Below are 17,967 nucleotides of genomic sequence, written 5' to 3'. Positions count from 1 at the left end.
GCACCTCACCTGAGGCAGCTGTCTACATGCGCACTGGCAGAAATTTAGGCACCTTGGGTGAGAGCCACAAAGGGATTTAGGTGTTGCAGCGCATTGCAGCACCTAACTTTTAAGCATCTAGAAAATCACCAATGCTGTGATCCACAAAATCTTAGTTAGGTTTCTGGGCTCCCTCTACAGTCAGTGGGGAAAGACAGGCAACTTTGATTGCGGTTCCGGTCTACAAAGCCAGCACGTGAGGGCGGGAGCCACCTAAGCTAGCCTCTGGAGACGCTGACCAGAGGAGTGTGTGCTAAGCCCGGCCCCTCTCACGGTGCTAGGTGCCTCAGTCTGGGCTCCGAGGAGGCACCGATCTCTGCCGGTGATCTACAAACGAGGGGAAGATAGGCGTTCAGCCACCTACAGTGCATGTGAAGCCCAAAACAAAACAGCTGTGTGTGTGTAGGACATCCTTTGTAATCGTTAACCTAGTGGATAGAGTACTTCCTAGGAAGATCCTAGGAAGTGGGAATCCCCGTTCCACCTGAGCGGGAGAAGGGATTTGAACAGGGATCAGCCACTTCTTAACTGAATACCCTAACCACAGGTCTATGCAATATTCTGGTGTGGGTCTCCGTCCATCTCTACTATTGCAGTTGTTTCACTTTATTTAATTAATTGTATAATTAAATGTTAATTCGGCCAGTGAAGAGGTAGAATGACTATGTAGCCCAGGGATTAGGGCACTTACCTGAGATATAGCCAAACCCTGATCAAATCCCTTCTCCCCTGCAGGAGGAAGGGGGGCTTATACTGGGGACTACCATATTGTGGGTCACTGCCCTAGCTGCTAGCCTACAGATTATAAGAGAAGTCCACCTCCTTGCCCCACCCCCAGCTGTTTTGTGTGAACTTGCGTGAGGGACTCGATCTGGTAGGCAGGCGCTGAGCATCCCTACTGGATTGGATTCCCACATGCAAGTTAGTTGGACTAATGCCTGTCTTCCCTGGTTTGTGAATCACTCTGTGGCTTAGGCACCTAGAGTGAGGGACCAGTGTGCATGCTCAGAAACATAGGTGCTTAGGGAATCTTTACTGCAAATCTTATGCACCAAGTGAATTTAGATGCTTGCAGGGTTAGGCAGCAGGCAAGTGGGAGTGTTGTGGGTCACAGTGGTACCTAAAAACAGGACTTAGGCACCAAAGTACCTTTGTGGATTGCACCACGAGTAACTTTGGGTGCCTACTACTTTAGGCAGTGGCTGAGCAGGGAGTTTGAGGATCTCAGTGGTGCCTAAATGTTGGAGTTAGGTACCAAAGTCCTTTGATGGATCTAGCCTTTAGTCCAGGGGGGCCAACCTGTGGCTCCAGAGCCACATGCGGCTCTTCAGAAGTTAATATACGGCTCCTTGTATAGGCACTGACTCCGGGGCTGGAGCTACAGGTGCCAACTTTCCAGTGTGCCAGGGGGTGCTCACTGCTCAACTCCTGGCTCTGCCACAGGGTCTTCCCCCACTCCACTCCTTCCCGCCCCCTCCCCTGAGCCTGCCGCGCTCTCGCTCCTTCCCTTTTCCCCCAGAGCCTCCTGCAGGCCACAGTAACAGCTGATCAGGAGGTACAGGGAGGAGCTGCCAGTGGGTGAGAGACGCTGGGAGCAGGGTGGGGGAGCTCATGGGCGGCTGCTGATGTATTACTGTGGCTCTTTGACGATGTACACTGGTAAATTCTGGCTCCTTCTCAGGCTCAGGTTGGCCACCCCTGCCTTAGTCTATTTAGATTCTATGTCTTTGATTTTGGGACTCTATCCAGGATTTATATTGGGGATAATCTAGTATACTTAATCCTGCCTCAGTGTCTAAATGATCTGGACTAACTGACCTCCTGAGGTCCCATCGAGCCCTTCATTTCTATGGTTCAGATAGCCCTAAATTCATACACAAAGTTATTCCCACAGTTATTTGCTCCTGCAGTTGGAGGCCTGCTTAAAAGTATGGCCAATATTGTGTAATTATTCCCATTGATTATCCAGTTAATTTTGATCCATGTTATTACACCAGCCATATTAGTCATTAATGTATGTACAGATGTGTGTAGCTTTAAGGGATAACATACTGAGTCTTGATTTTCGTTGAAAGAAGTTGCGTACCCATCTCCCTTTGCATAATGCTGAAAACTGAACTCTTCAAATGCACACAATTTTTACAAGAAATACCTTGTTTTAATTTCAACAGCGTTTCATGGTAATACTCCCAATATGTTTCAAAGTATTTTTCTGCTAACCTGCTTTCAGAAAGTGGCTCCTTGTAGATACTAAAGCAGCTCTTGATGTGTCTTACCAAGCTATTTTTATTTATAATACCATTGTTATAGTGGAGTAGACCTAAAAGCAGTAGTAGGCACATAACATATTGATCCAGCTGTCAGAGAGTGGGAGAGAACTTTTACTCAAGGGTTTTTATTTATCAATTACTACTTACAAATCATAAACCTTAACAGGCCAATGCTGATCCTCAAATGAGTGAATGAAATGGCACTTCGTAATGACACAGAACTGTTTCTCTGAATATATGATGCAGAGAGTTTGTATCGCTCAGTTTAATTAGACAAGCAAGTTAACTTTTAAGGTCAGCGGTTGGACTGAGACAGTATACTGTGGTCGTTCATGACAGCATTTCTCTGGGAACTCAATTACTTTTTGCAGGATAAAAGCTATGATTAAAAATAGTTTCTAGGTTTATGGATATAGATAGAAATAAAAGCTGTGGGAGATCTGCAGGACTTCCATTAATCTCAACAGGGTGTCGATAATGGTGTCTAACGGTCAAAATTCACATATTAGCACCATTGACTATTTCACTGCTGATTATTTTAACCAATCATCCCACTATTCTGAATTGGAGGCAGAAGCTGGTACGTGAAGGAGGCTGATATAGAATGCAACCTATTTTTGTCTTTCCTCTGACTTAAATTAAATTGAGAGGCTAAAGAGTGAGGACCTCATCCCCTGGACCTCATTTTCCACCATCTGCTCTGTAAAGATCATAGTCCTAACTCAAGTACCTTCCAGTGATGTTGCAAGGAAAAAAATATGGGCATGTAAAATACAGATTTATAGTGCTCTAGTTATGTTGATTGTGAACAACAGTCCAACTACTTTAAGAGGCTGAATGTGGTTCAGTACAGTTGATGAACTTCACATGCTTACCTCTCCATTGAAAAAGCAGAATATAGTTGAAACAAGTAAGCCCTAAGAAGGACAAAAACAAAATAGGTTAGAATATTTCCATGTTTGTGCATTATTGCTAATTTAAGGGTCAGAGTCATGAGATGAAGGGATTATGCTACGCTCCTACCTCCACAACCTCAAAAGACTGTCCTGTATAGTATATAGTCCAGTATTACAGTATCGCATTGATTTTTGCCTTTCCACCATGTTTTACTCGTGCCTATGTTGTCATGGTCTGCTGCCATTACCAGCCATTCCAGTTCACATACTTTTGCCTTTAAGCATTACAGTTGCTTCCTGTCAGGGAGTGCTAGAAAAGGGACATTAAATGGGCAGGGTCTAGTCCAAGGTAAGGGGGTAAGATTAGGAGCAGAGCAGTTCATTGGAATGGAATCTTGAGACAGAAAGGGGGGAAGTTGAGTGACCTAGATGCAACTGCTCTTCTTTCAGAAGACGGATGCAAGGGGAGCCACACAGGCCAGGTGTCACATGTTCTTTTTTCAGCAGGAATGGAGTGCCCTAGGAGTTCCTCCTTCCCTTGAGGTGCTCAGCTGCTGCTCTGCCCCAGGCCTGCACACTCCACCCCTTCCCCCACTACCCCACTCCTGCCCCACCTCTTCCTGACCCCACTTTGCCTCTTCCTGCCCAGTTCTGCCCCCTCCCCCGAGCATACCTCCTGCATGCTATGGAACAGCTGATCATGGCACGCGGGAGGCACTGGGAGGGAGGGAGAGGAGTTGATTGGCGGGGCTGCCGGTGGGTGGGAGGTACTGAAGGGGAGGGAGGAAGCTGGCTGCTGGTGGGTGCTAAGCACCCACTAATTTTTTTCTATGGATGCTCCAGCCCTGGAGCACCCATGAAGTCGCCGCCTATGCCCAGGAGCTCTTAACTGGAATGTGTGTTTGGAGAATTGAGCCTGGGAATGGGAGACCGCATATGCCTATGTGGGTGGATGGAAGCATCAGTGGATGGGAAAGAAGGAGGAGAGAGAATGGGGTGAGCAAGAGGAGAGAGAACAAAGAAAAAGAGAGAGAACATTGGTCCTAACTTGACCCTCACTGTTTAAAATTAATCTAAGTAACACAATAGGAGTCAAGAGGGATATTTCATTACTGCTACAGCAAAATGAAACAGCATCAGGTCAGGAACATATGATGAGGAACTTGAGGAAGCATAAAATAAAGAAGAGCAATTTCTCACACTAAGGTGCTGCAATGCAGAGCCACTTAAGTAGAAAAGAACTTTTCTTAAAAGATTTCTGTACTATGTTCTAAAAGGTATATTAGATCTTATTAATAGCATTACATAGCCACATTTAACATCAAATGCATTCATTTTAAATCACTTAAAATATTCCTTAAACAGTAATAAAATAAATGTAGCAATGACTTTTAGGGGGAAATTGCAACGTAGTGGCTAGCATTCCTGAGGGATGCTGTGGGAAAAAAAGGGGGGGAGGAGGGTTAGAAGTGTTGTAGCTTTGTCTTTATGCCTGAAGTCAAATGATTGCCAGTTAACTGGAGGTAAACACCTTTGTATAGTTAATTCTGGACACTCCCCAAATATATAGTCCAGGCTAGAACCCTAGGGGAACCAGCCATTTGAGGATTATCCAGACTAGCATTTGCAAAGTTGTTAACCACCTTGAGTGCAGTGGCAATCAATAAACTCAAGGTAAAAAACCCTCTAGTGATGACAATACAAACCTGCCAGGGTCAGAGTAATAAAGAAAAGAACATAGAACCACTAGGAGCAAAAGATCCCCAGTAGACAATGCAGGAGGCAGGAGGGATACAGTTCAGAAAAATGCAATTTCTACTCACTTTTTTAGAATGAAATGTAGTTAATTCTCATAAACTTCAGCCCAGGTGAGAAGTTCAGCAAAGCAGTACTGGGCAGAGGGGAGAAGGCAAAGGTGACTTTATGCCCCTCCCGCTTTGCTGCTCCTTGATCCTGGAGCAGACTGGGAGTTGATTTGCCTTCCAGGGTTGCTCTAAATTGTGGCCATTTTTGCCCAACTGCCTATGGCCCAGCAGCTGGGAACTGGTGAGTTACTTTTATGCTTTGCCTCATCCCCTTTTCTCCAGCCAACCTCAACAGGACAGTAAGGCCAGCTTTAAAGTTCCTTTTGTGCTGCTGGATTTGGCTCTGAGGTGTGATACAGTTACATCAGTAAAACGCTTTATTCTGTGTTACCCTCTATGGCATAAACACAATAGATACTACTTAAGAAAATACAATCCATACAAATAAAATTAATGCTCAGTTACTGTAGTTTAAAGAAACAAAAGTTTCCTGTGATTTTTGAAAAACTTGGTTGTAGCTGACTGCATTATTCTGAGTGGAAGCTTAATCCTGCTTTAAGGTTTAGCTTTCGATTTATACAACCAAGCATTTTTCAAAGCCGCATTTCTTAGCCTATCGGAAAAAAAAATCATCTATTTCTACATTGGCTTCATGTTCTTGTTTTCAGCATTGTCAATTTTTTTCCTCCCCCAAGATGTTTCAGAAGAGAGCTTTGGAATCTGTCTCCATTAGCTTTAAGATACTTTGCCAAAGTGCTCTTTAAATTCTTCTGCTCTTGTGTTAGCAAGAATTGGTAGCATTCATTATCTGAATAGCACAGTATGCATGGTGTAACAATAGATAAACTATTCTAATACTGTAATAAGGATGTGTTAAGGCTTAATTCTCATGACACTCTTATAGTAAGATATTGAACATATATGTGGTATCTATTCTATGCATTGTTTTTTTACTTCAAATCTTCCAGCAGTGAAATCAGAAACAAGCTTTGCCAAAATCAGACAACTTTGAGGGCAATTTCTTTGAAGGGATAATGAATATTCAGGAAGTTGTTCATCTATAGTTTTGGAATAAAGAAAACACTTCAAAAAAAGCATCTCTGTTCTCAACTTGGAAGTTATTTTCTCTTTATTATATGTCAGTCCTTCAAGGAAAACATGGAGAATGTGGAAATGGAGACTGTGAGATGACTGATTCCAAAATCAGACATGCCCAATGAGCACCATAAATGACAGAAAAGGTGAAACAACCCAGAGGGAAAGCTACAGTAACAGAATTCATAGTTTTCAGAGTAGCAGCCGTGTTAGTCTGTATCCGCAAAAAGAACAGGAGTACTTGTGGCACCTCAGAGACTAACAAATTTATTACAGCATAAGCTTTCGTGGGCTACAGCCCACTTCATCGGATGCATAGAATGGAACATATAATAAGAAGATTGGACATACCATCCTTGTGGCCATAACAAAAACAAAAATCACAGGCTATTCACAGTCCCCTCACAGCCACCAAGGGCTGATGTTCAACATCTGGAAAAAATGTAGCTAGAGGTTGCTTGGTTTCTGGAAAGACCAGGTCAGTTCACCGCTGTCTGGAGGAGGGCCACTTGGGCTACTGATAAGGGCAGTAGAGGTGTGACAAGCTCACTGCCAGCTAGCTGGCTGCAGACTGAGTCAGTACTTCTGTTGAGCACCCCTCTGGCTTGAAGTAGATTCCATTATATACAGGGTTTACAGTTAGGTTCAATGTCTCTCAGCACCCCCCGTACAAATTGTTCCAGACCCCCTGCACAAACCCACCCTAAATCCTCTCAAGATCCTACCTTGAGGCCCCTAGTTTTCAGTATCGAAGTTTATTCACTTTCCACATTCTTTTTAATCGTCATTGAAGCACTTGTTGCTCCTTCCCCTATTAAAACAATTCTAGGAGCTGAGTTTAAGGGAGAAGTGGCCAGAGTATTACTTGTTCTGCCCCTTATGGAAATTGTGGTCAGCCTTATCTGCCTCAATTTGGGCCAGTTGCCAACCTTTTTTGCAAGCATCACTGTTTATTGAGCTGTACTGCAATAGCACCTAGGGGCCACAGGCAGGGATTGGGGCCTTATTGTGATAGATGCTGTACAAACACAGAAACAAAAGATAGTGCCTGCCCCAAAGAGCTTACAACGTAAATATGACAAGAGACAACAAGTGGATACAACAAACAGATGGGGGCAACACAAGGAGCAGTGACACATTCCTGGTTGGCATTGCCAGCAGGAGTCACATCACACCAGCAGCCTAACCATTTTTGTGTTTTTCAGAGGCATCACGGCACAGGAGAGTTTTACAAGAAGCGAGGTGGCATTGCAGAGGACACATTTCCAGCTTCCTGTTCCAGAATAAGAGGAAATCAGTAAATTAAGGAGATTTAGCCTAATGCACACTGCTAGGATTAGATCAGGAGGACTCGCGCAGCATAAGTTTCTAACATTAAGCTGAAAAGAATAGAGGACGCTGCTAGTTGTTTTTAATGAGTCAATACTGGAGAGTGACTTGCTTGTTTTTCAACATCAGGGCCTCAGACACTTTCTGTTGGATAAACGTTGCTTCTTCACTGGGGTTGTGAAATGTGAGCTTCACAGCCTGGAGATACACCACAAGCTCCTCCTGAGACTGCAAGGCCGTTAGGGGGTGTCTACACGGCCTATGGAAGCAAGCCTGAGGATGGGGGTGGGCTTCAGAGCCTAAGTGGCAACTTTGAAGCACTTGTCTACACAGTTATTTTTAGAGCGCTAGTGGGAGCCCCCTAGCCCAAGTCTGCCGACCTGGGTTGGGAGGCTTGCTCCTGTGGGCTGTGTAGACATGCTTTCACTCTCTGGGATGTCTTTATCTTTACCTAAATGGATGCCATGCTTTCCTTCTGTACTTATGCTGCAAGGTATATGAAAAATCTTCTCCATTTTTATTTTTGCTCCACCAGCATTCACAGCTCCGCATGTACTTTCTCCTTACCTGTGAAACTGCAGACCCACAGTATTATTAGATATTAGCTTTGTGTTTTCTGAGCCAGGGGATTTAGGGTACAATTGATTTTAAGATTGCTGTGTTTGTACTCTAGCTTTAAACAGCAGGGAGCTGCATTTCCAAGAATGTCATTGGTGGGGGGCGGGGGGGGAGGGCACTGATTCCTTCCTTGAGGACCACAGTGTGCAGATTACTCCTTAAATTTCTCTTTTCTGTATCTCCCGTGTTCTTTGCTGATACCATTAGTTTGTACTCGAGCTGCTGCAATCTTTGTTGAAGCTGAGGTCACTCATCCTCCATCAAACAGCCTTCTCTCTACCTTCTCCACTCACTGTATGGAGTAATTAAGCTCTCCTGCTATATTTTGTCAGAGACATGCGATAACATTGATTTTGGAGTGGAAAGCGTAAGTCAGGACTGGTGTTATTTTAGGATTAACACCAAAGTTACAACTTCTGAAATTCTTTTTTATTTAACTACTGAAACTCTACGAAGATCACCTGAATCACAGCCTTCTGTTGAATCCTGCCCTAGTGTATGTTCAAATTTACCAGCCTTGGGACATTTGTGCGTCTTCTTGAATTGATGGCTAGATTTTTCCCATGTTTGGAGGCCAATATTGGTCTAAGCACATTCTTTGCTTGACAGTTGTTTGGTTTGGTTTTCACTTCACAACAGTGTCTTTGAGTAGAGTTATATTCTGAAAGGTGACCTGTAAAAAATAGCTCGATGGGGTTTCACGTGGATTGTGTCTCAATGACTGCATATTAAATTTGCTCATTTTACCAATAAAGAGATACTTGCTAACTGCTAGGCCTGCAAGCTCAGCCTGAATTTTGGCAGCCAAACTGCCTGCCTTCTGCGTTGTGCCTCATCACCAGCAATAAAGATTTTGTAGGTGTGATGCTGCCCTCAGTTATACCTCTTCACTCAAGGCCGGATTAATCTGCCCTCGCTCGACCTCTTCCCCCCCGAGGCCCCGCCCACTGCTTGCATGGGGCGAGGGGGCGGAGAGGAGTGAGGAGATGGTGAAGAGGTGCAAGTGGTGGGCGGAGCCTTGGGGGGGAAGAGGCTGAGCGGGGGCAGAGCCAGAGTCTCAGTGCTGGGGCCCCTTCTGAGTGTGGGCCCGGCCCCTCAACGCCATCAGAGTCATTATAAACCCAGTGCTGTGTGCACCTCCATGCGGTCAATTACACCTGTGCAACCCTATTGCCTTCAGTGGGATTGTACTGTTGTACTGAGATGGCATTATTCAAAGATCGTGGGGGTTGGATAGTTGGTCTTGAAACTGGAATTCAATGAACCATTCTGGTGAGGATGTGGGTATGAGCCAGAACAGAATCTGGTGCACACACGCAGGTCCTGCAGAGCAGACAGTAGAAAAGAACAGTAAATATTTATTTGTCACCAAATTGAGCAAGTTTGCGCCTGCACGCAGAATGAAACTGCGCTTTCAGGAAATGGAAACTGAGATGTGAAGTATCCTACTCTGAGTTGTCTCTGTAGTACCCTTCCCAATTAATCACAAGTACTGTTCAAGCCTGTGTAACTCTAAAGTTCTGGAGAAACAGAAATCGAAACTAAACATTGAATATTTAACTTCACTGTAAAGTTGATTTTACTATATGGTGCTGAAACTTGGATACTTATTAAGATCTTCTTATTATCTGAACTGTACGTTTTCATAAACAGCTGCCTTAGACAAATCCTCACGATCAGCTGGCCAGAAAAAAAAAATCACAAATGAAGAACTCTGAAGGAAGACAAAGCAGAAACCAATAGGAAAGGAAATTATGGAATGAAAATGAAGATTACTAGGACAACATAGAGGACAGACTCAAGTAACATAACAAGATAGACATTAGACTGGAATAGACTCTCCTGCTGTGAGTTTGTGTGTGTGTCCCCCGGAAAAAAAAAAGGGGGGGGGGTGAGAAAGCCTGGATTTGTGCTGGAAATGGCCCACCTTGATTACCATGCACATTGTAGGGAGAGTGGTCACTTTGGATGAGCTATTACCAGCATGAGAGTGAGTTTGTGTGTATGGTTTTTGGAGGGGGGTGAGAAAACCTGGATTTGTGCTGGAAATGGCCCACCTTGATTATCATGCACATTGTAGGGAGAGTGGTCACTTTGGATAAGCTATTACCAGCAGGAGAATGAGTTTGTGTGTGTGGTTTTTGGAGGGGGGTGAGAAAACCTGGATTTGTGCTGGAAATGGCCCACCTTGATTATCATGCACATTGTAGGGAGAGTGGTCACTTTGGATAAGCTATTACCAGAAGGAGAGTGAGTTTGTGTGTGTAGTTTTTGGAGGGGGGTGAGGGGGTGAGAGAACCTGGATTTGTGCAGGAAATGGCCCACCTTGATTATCATACACATTGTGAAGAGAGTTGTCACTTTGGATGGGCTATTACCAGCAGGAGAGTGAGTTTGTGTGTGTGGGGGGTGGAAGGTGAGAAAACCTGGATTTGTGCTGGAAATGGCCCAACTTGATGATCACTTTAGATAAGCTATTACCAGCAGGACAGTGGGGTGGGAGGAGGTATTGTTTCATGATCTCTGTGTGTATATAATGTCTGCTGCAGTTTCCACGGTATGCATCCGATGAAGTTAGCTGTAGCTCACGAAAGCTCATGCTCAAATAAATTGGTTAGTCTCTAAGGTGCCACAAGTACTCCTTTTCTTTTTGCGAATACAGACTAACACGGCTGTTACTCTGAAACCTGATAAGTGTACTTGTGTTTTAAGACTTGAAGACTGTAAAAGTAGCGACTAACAAAGGACATATTTAATGAGACACCAGCAATATCTATTGACCCATATGTACGCAACAATATAAAAGAAATAGTTACTTCTTTTGCCATGCTTAACATGTAATGTTTGATGACTTTCTAAGACTATGGAATGTAGACATTTGCTTTCCCTAATACTGTCTGTTTTACTCTGTAGAAATAAAAGATGCCCCTGAAGGAGCCTTGAGGAGCTCAGCATAGGAAGTGAAAAGCTCCATTGCAATCTAATTTGCAGCAAGGGGCAAATTTGATGGGAAAATATCTGAAACAGAACAACATAGGCTAGGCTTTAGGTAATAGCGATCGTTGCAGTACAGAAGAAATTGAGGAGTGAAGTGAAGATGATGGAAGTCCTATTACTAAGGGCTTGGCTACACTTACATTTTATGACTTTACACTCACCCCCCTGAGCGCAGCAAGTCAGAGCTCTTTAAAGCGCTAGTGTAAACAGGCTCCGAGTTCTGAGAGCCGTGCTCCCAGTGCTTGGAGCCATTCCCCTAATGGAGGTGGATTACCAGGAGCGCTGGGAGACCTTCCTTCCAGTGCTTGCGCGCGACCACACTCGCACTTCAAAGCACTGCTGCAGGAGCGCTCCCGTAACAGCGCTTTGAAGTTTCCAGTGTAGCCATGCCCTAAGGAATTAGCAGATTTACCTGAAGATAAGGATGGAAATGTGAGGAAAGTGATGGAGAATAGTCCAGTTTTCCTGGTAGCATAAAGGAGAGTGATGATAAAGAAGTATGTGGCTCACATGAAAAGGAGACTAATGACAGATAAAAATCTGGTGTACATGAGAAGGAGAGCAATGATAAAGAAGAATCAGCCTCTCATGATGACAGAAACAGCAATGAGAAAAACGGCACACCACAAATCAATATATCAGATCCTGCTTTATGGCTGGCCATCCTATACTCTGCCAATATTGATCATACAATTCTGAACCGGCCAGGCAAAACTGAGGATATTATGTTTCCAGTAAATGAGCAGAAACGACACTTCTCAAAGTCACACTGCAAAAGTGTGCTTGAGAATGGTGAGAAACCGAATTGGTGTTGGCTAGTTTACGCGAAATCAACTGACAAAGTGTTCTGTTTTTGTTGCAAAATATTTGACAAGAATGCCAAATCTTTGTTTGCGCCTTCCGGGTACAATTACTGGCATAACTTAACTGATGCTGTGAAGCAACATTGAAAGTCACCTGGCCATTTTACGGCCTATTCCTAGTGGTTGGAGGTTGAGTCCAGGCTCAAGCTGAGTAAATGCACACACACAGAAAACCTGCACATTATTAATGTAGAAACCCAGCATTGGCGGAACGTGCTCGAGCATCTGATCTCTCCCTTGCAAAGAATAATTTGACTTTCTGGGGCTCGTCGGATAATTTGTTCACTGAACATAATGGTAATTTCCTTGGTTTGGTAGCGCTCCTTGGGGCATACGATGATGTCATGCGTGAGCACCTACATTGAGTAGTTTGTAAAAAAACTATGGACCATGACTGCAGCAAAACAATACAAAACATATTGATGTGGCTTGGCAAAGTGAAGTACTATGCCATAATAATGGACTGCACTCCTGACAGATGCCATCACTGCTGCCAAAGAAATGGCAGAAAACTTAGGAGTTGAGCCTGTCTTCAAGGAAACTCATATTCATTGGAAGAAGAGACAGTTTGGTTAAAAGAGCAGAGTGAGGTGATGGGAACCTCAGAAGAAAAATTCAAAAGAGAGGTTTTTTGCTTACTCGTTGACACTGCTTGAGTATCCATCTAGGAAAGGTTTGGACAAATGAAACACCACAAAAAGACTTGGGTTTTTTTGTATGACTGTAGTAAGCTGCTGGCAGACAGGAAAATGCTTTTGAAAAATTGTATGGACCTTCACTGGATGTGACATATGGGGAATGTTTGGATGTCAATGATAAAGACCTCTATATAGAATTGGACAACCAGTCAGATTTTGCAACACAGGAAGCACTCTCCACTCCAAGTTCTCCAATTCATCCATGATGCAGAGCTGAAGGATACTTTCCCTAATGTGGATAGCTTTGAGGATTCTGCTCATGCTGCTGCTGGTCACAGTCGTGAGTGATGAGCGCAACTTTCTGAAGCTCAGGCTTATTAAAACATATCTTCGATTGACGATGGTCAATGAGAGACTGACATCACTTGCTATTTTATCACTTGAAAATGCCATTGGCCAGTGTTTGGATTTCTCTGATGCTGTGCTTCAGTTTGCAAGGGCAAAGGTAAGAAAAGTGACCTTTTGAACTAAAGGACTAGTGTTTACTTTCTAAGGCAGTCACTTACTGTAACACTATTTAATACTGGCCCACCCAATGTTGGTGCACAGTTCAATTTCTTGATTTTAGTACATTTCAGTTAAAAAAGTTCTATAAACACAGAGGAAATTTTTTTTATTTGCTTATATATGGCACGAAAAAATACAGATTTACAGATCCTAGCATGCAAATGTATTGTCTTATGATGGATAAATCATGCATGCATATTGTGCATCAAAGTCATGAAATGGATCACAAATGTAATAAAAATAACGTATTCAAAAGTTTAACAAATGGGGAGAGGGGAGCACCAAAACTGCTCCTCACTTGGGTGCCATTTGGTCTAGGGCCGCCCCTGGGCAAGTCTACACTAAAAAGTTAAGTCAACCCCGCTACATAGCTGAGGGGTAATCCACACCCCTGAGTGATGTAGTAAGCTGACCTAACCCTCAGTTTAGACAACACTGCCTTTCAGGGAGGTGGATTAACTACAGCAATTGGAGAACCCCTACACTCGGGAGCATCTAAATTAAGTGCTATCTGCAGCTTTTCTAGTGAAGACAGTTAACATCAACAGTGTTGAGGTGAAGATTATGAAACATTAACTTTGCAGGGCTGGCCATTGTGTGTAGATGGCTGATACTCGTCTTCCGAAGCAAGTCCTCTTTTCTCAACTTTGTTATGGTAAGAGGACTCATGAGGGACAGAGGAAACACTACAAGGACACCCTGAAAGTATATCTTCAGAACGGAGGCATTGACCCCATGAATTGGGAAAAGCTGCCTGGCAATAGACTGCAATGGCATTGAATCAAACATCAAGCCTCAGCCTGTTTTGAAGAGAATTGCCCTGCTCAAGAGGCTGCAAAATGGCAGAGGATGAAGGAAAGTGTGCAGCATCCTGACCAGCAGTTGTGCTCTCTCCAAGCAACCACCTGTCATCTACGTGGAAAAACCTGTAGTGCACGGATTGGCTTCCTCAGCCATCATAAGTCTCATCAATGACTTTTTTTCCCTTGGCAGCCGTCATCCTTGTATCGAGGGATAGCTGATGATGAGTGAAGACATAGCTTAAGACTGCAGCAGAAAAGATGGAAGGCCGTGGTGAAGGCCCTATGCTTCACATGGAATAGAGAGGCATAAAAATATAAGAGACTTATGTGAGGCACTGTGCAGAGAAAACATCTGGAAAGTCTCTGCTACTGGCCACGTTGAGGGAGAGGGTCAAGGTGAGGAGGGAAGATGGTAGGTCTCCTGCTGAGAAATGGCTGACGCTGAGTACTTGGGCACCCACTATCCCCTCCTCTCACTGCTGGAGCCTCCACTACTGCCCCTTTTACGCAGGAATATATTGTACAAAAATAGTGCTCTAGAAATAGCCAAGTGGCAGAAGACATCTTTTTGCCATTTTTAGTGGCTGAAATACACGAAGAGAGTTTAAAAATGAACAGCAACCCAAGTAAAAGAGAACAGGAAATGAAAGAAACATTCATCCTGTCAGGAGTAGCCCCATAGCTCTAGCTTTCCATGGCAGGATGAAAAGTTTCTGTCTGCTTTGGCACAAAGCACTAGTAGTGCTGTCCTTTTAAACCTGGGTGTGCATGAATGCATATCTTGTAAAACGGAGCAAAGCAGCATGGTATTTTTAAATGGTTAGTTTTGCTCTGCATAAAGCAATTACTCCTCTTGTCAGCAGGAGTTAAATTTACAAGCTCCAAGCAGTTTCTCTCTCAAAAAAAAATCAAACCTGCTCTTAGAAAATACAGAGCAAACATCATGTAATTGAGGCCTGTGACCTTCTGAGAGCTGTGTCCTTATTTGGCAAGGCAAGTGCTTAAATACTGAGCATTTTGCTCAGAAGCTGATACAAAATGTTGAATTAATCTTATTTCTTATGAAGGGCTAACTCCAACTTTCAGGAGCTCTGATTCAGTAAGGTATTTAAGCACATGAGGACCTTTAGGCATCGTGAATATTGACGGCCGCAGGATTATTCAGGTGCTTAAAGTTAGGCACATGCTGAAGTACCTTGCTGAATCAGGGCCAGGGAGACCTGTAGCTAGATAGACTGCAGTAATGGGCAGTGTGGATTTGCGCTGCATGAGTGCAAGCACGGTGGGAGGACAGAATTCACACCTGAACTCCCTGGTGCACACCACTTCACTTCTTTATGGGATGCCGCTTGCTCTCCCATATAAGTCCCTCTCTTCGGGCCACCGTGGAGAAATTTTTCATGCTTCTAAGGGACTTCTGAGTGCTGGTGAAAGGAACCTGTGTGCAAAATTCTGTAATTTTGTATGAGATATATGGCAGGATGATGTCTTCCATAAACTGCCAGAGTGATTTTATAGGCTTTTGAAAATCATGCCCTCTAAGGAAAATCAATAATTAATTAGATGTTCTGGAATTCAAATCTTTGCTTTGAGACACTTATATTAGTGGATGTCTGTGTTCAGTTGGCTAGACGTGTCCATCCTTCTAGCTAGAGCCTCTGCTTCTGAGATAGCTGCTATGCTTTAAATATTCCTCTTAATGGGGGAAGTATCTCTTCTGTTTTATGTAATCTTCAGTTCCACATATTTTGAAACTGCACAACTTGTATTGGTGATGCTGAGGGGGGCTCTAAATTTCCATTTGAGAGATCTCTTGGAACCACTATGGTGCAGAAACAGCACATATTCATATCTGGAGCAGAGAAGCTATTTGTAACATGGATTTAAGGTTCAGAGGGGTTTGGAAAGCAGCCAGCCCTGTTCTGGAGAGAAGACCAGCAGGGAAGTGCTAGGAATCATGGAACACAGCTTGGCAGCATCAGGTTATTGGGTCTGATTATCAGCTAGGGAATATACATGAAGGCCCCAGCTCCCTAACGGAGCCTGTGACCAAAAGAGGGCTAGGAATAAACTCTTCTGTGACTACAGCAGAGGACCGTGAGGGGATAGGAGCCCTGTGGCCCACTTCCTATTGGGGTGGATGTCTTGTCCATTAAGCTGGCAGAAGCCAGGAAGCCCCAAAATCAAAGTTGAGAACAGGGCTATTACATTATTTTGTTGCTCCACGTTTCCTTTCTTTAGTACTGGAGAATAAACAGATCCCTGAGGTAAAGGCCATGAACTGAACTGGGCAGTGCTGATTATTTTTCCCAGGCTGGTGATTGAGTCCTCCAGCCTACACCATTTTTCAGTGTCACAATTGGGGGAAAAAAAGGCTTCCTTTTTATAATTTATAGATCAACTCCACAGATCTGCTAGGAGGATTTTGACCTATGTATAGTAACAAACATGATGTGACAATACTGAGGCACTGCATTTGAGTGATGAACAAATAACCTATCATAGCCCATATAATGAATAGCATATGTTTGCAGTGAAGCAGAATGTTCGGGGAAACAGACCACTTCTGCTTGAAATGATGAGTGTGGAGGATAATCTCATAAAGAAGAAAGAACAGTTTAGAGCAAGAGTGGCTCCTACTAGTCAAATTGACCTTTAGTGTGGGAAACCTAGCAGGGAACACCTCACTGTATTGTTTTCCAGCTAGGAATAATACCCTGTGAAAAAAGTACAGTTTATTCTGGGAACAAATACTCTGTCATTCGTGATCTTCAGTTCTCCTATTCTGACAATAGACTGCAGTGTTGCAGTTTGTACTTGTACTAATTGCAAGTGGATGGTTTGTTCAGTATGTCAAATCACAATTGTCATACACTGCTGCAATGGGTTATCGAAAAACAAACAAACCCCAAATCTGTCATACTAGCTATGAGAAGATGCTGGGAAAACAAGTATTTAAACAATTCAGAGCGGAACGTAAAAGTTACACTGAAACCATATAAAGAAATAACTGCTAATTACATCAACAGTGCTACAAGAAAATGAGCACACAGAGCGTCACAATAATGTGACTATTCTGAATATGTGATTGTTATGAGAAATACCTGTAAAAGAAATGCTCTGAAAATGATCCAAAACTCTAACTCATAATAAAATTACCACAGAAAATCTGCATTTTGGTACCCAGCTAAGGATCACACAATAAGATAACTGCAGGGCACTCATGAAATAACTTATGTTGTTATATGTTGCTATGTAGTACATTGTGACCATACACCACTGCTATTGGAAACACTGATAATTATAAGGTAACTCATATTCCCAAAGCTCTGTACCAACCAACTTTAAGAGTTCTGGCCAAATGTCCCAAGAATTTGTTTACACTAGGAGATGCTAGATAAAGTTTTCCATTGTTGCTGTCAGTGGGGTGGCTGTTGGTAGGAATGGTGGGAATATACGGAATGATGGACTGACATTTCAAATAGAACTTCTCTGAACAAGGTTAGAGAACATAGGGTGGGATCCATGAAGGAACTCAGGCTTAACCCTGAGTGTTAACTCAGGTGTTAACCCTCCCACCCCTGAAAGACAAAAGTTTTTCCGCGACAAGTACCTGTGTGAACGGGGGGTTGCAACACTGAGCATCATGGTGCCTAACTTTTAGGTTCCTAGAAAATCACAGGAACAACATTGAGATCCACAAAGCTGAGTTTGGCACTTAGGATCCCTATACAATGAATGGGGAGAGACAGACGCCTTAGGATATGATCCAGAAAGCCAGCAAACTAGGCAAGGAGCTGCCTAATCTAACCAATGGGAGACACTGACCAGAGATGAGTGTGCCAAAGTCCACCCCTCTCTTGGATATGTGCTTAAGCCTGGGCTGCACAGAGGTGACTATCTCTGCTGTGATCCACAAGTGGGATCCCATCTCTTGGAGTCAGGCAGATGAGATGCCTACGCTGTTTCTTGCAGGACTGAGTTAGGCACCTGCATTGCTCCACACAAAGCAGCCAGAGGAACAGGCAGTGGTGCCCATCTTATAAC

The 17,967-nt window shown here is 43.6% G+C and overlaps 1 protein-coding gene across 1 annotated transcript in view; it reads right to left on the bottom strand.

Annotated features, from left to right (window-relative positions):
• CALCR (calcitonin receptor) overlaps window positions 1–17,967 on the bottom strand; it is a gene marked incomplete at its 5' end in the record, with an annotated part of 117,388 nt that overhangs the window by 7,376 nt on the left and 92,045 nt on the right. The window contains one exon of the mRNA XM_077808749.1: window positions 3,185–3,226. Coding sequence (XP_077664875.1) covers window positions 3,185–3,226 — 42 coding nt within the window. The remainder of the gene's footprint in view (window positions 1–3,184; window positions 3,227–17,967) is intronic.

This window comes from Eretmochelys imbricata, chromosome 2, assembly GCF_965152235.1.
Source record: "Eretmochelys imbricata isolate rEreImb1 chromosome 2, rEreImb1.hap1, whole genome shotgun sequence".
NCBI classification, from domain to species: domain Eukaryota; kingdom Metazoa; phylum Chordata; order Testudines; family Cheloniidae; genus Eretmochelys; species Eretmochelys imbricata.
The sequence above is the reverse complement of the archived record's forward strand: the minus strand, read 5'-3'. Positions and strand labels throughout refer to the sequence as shown.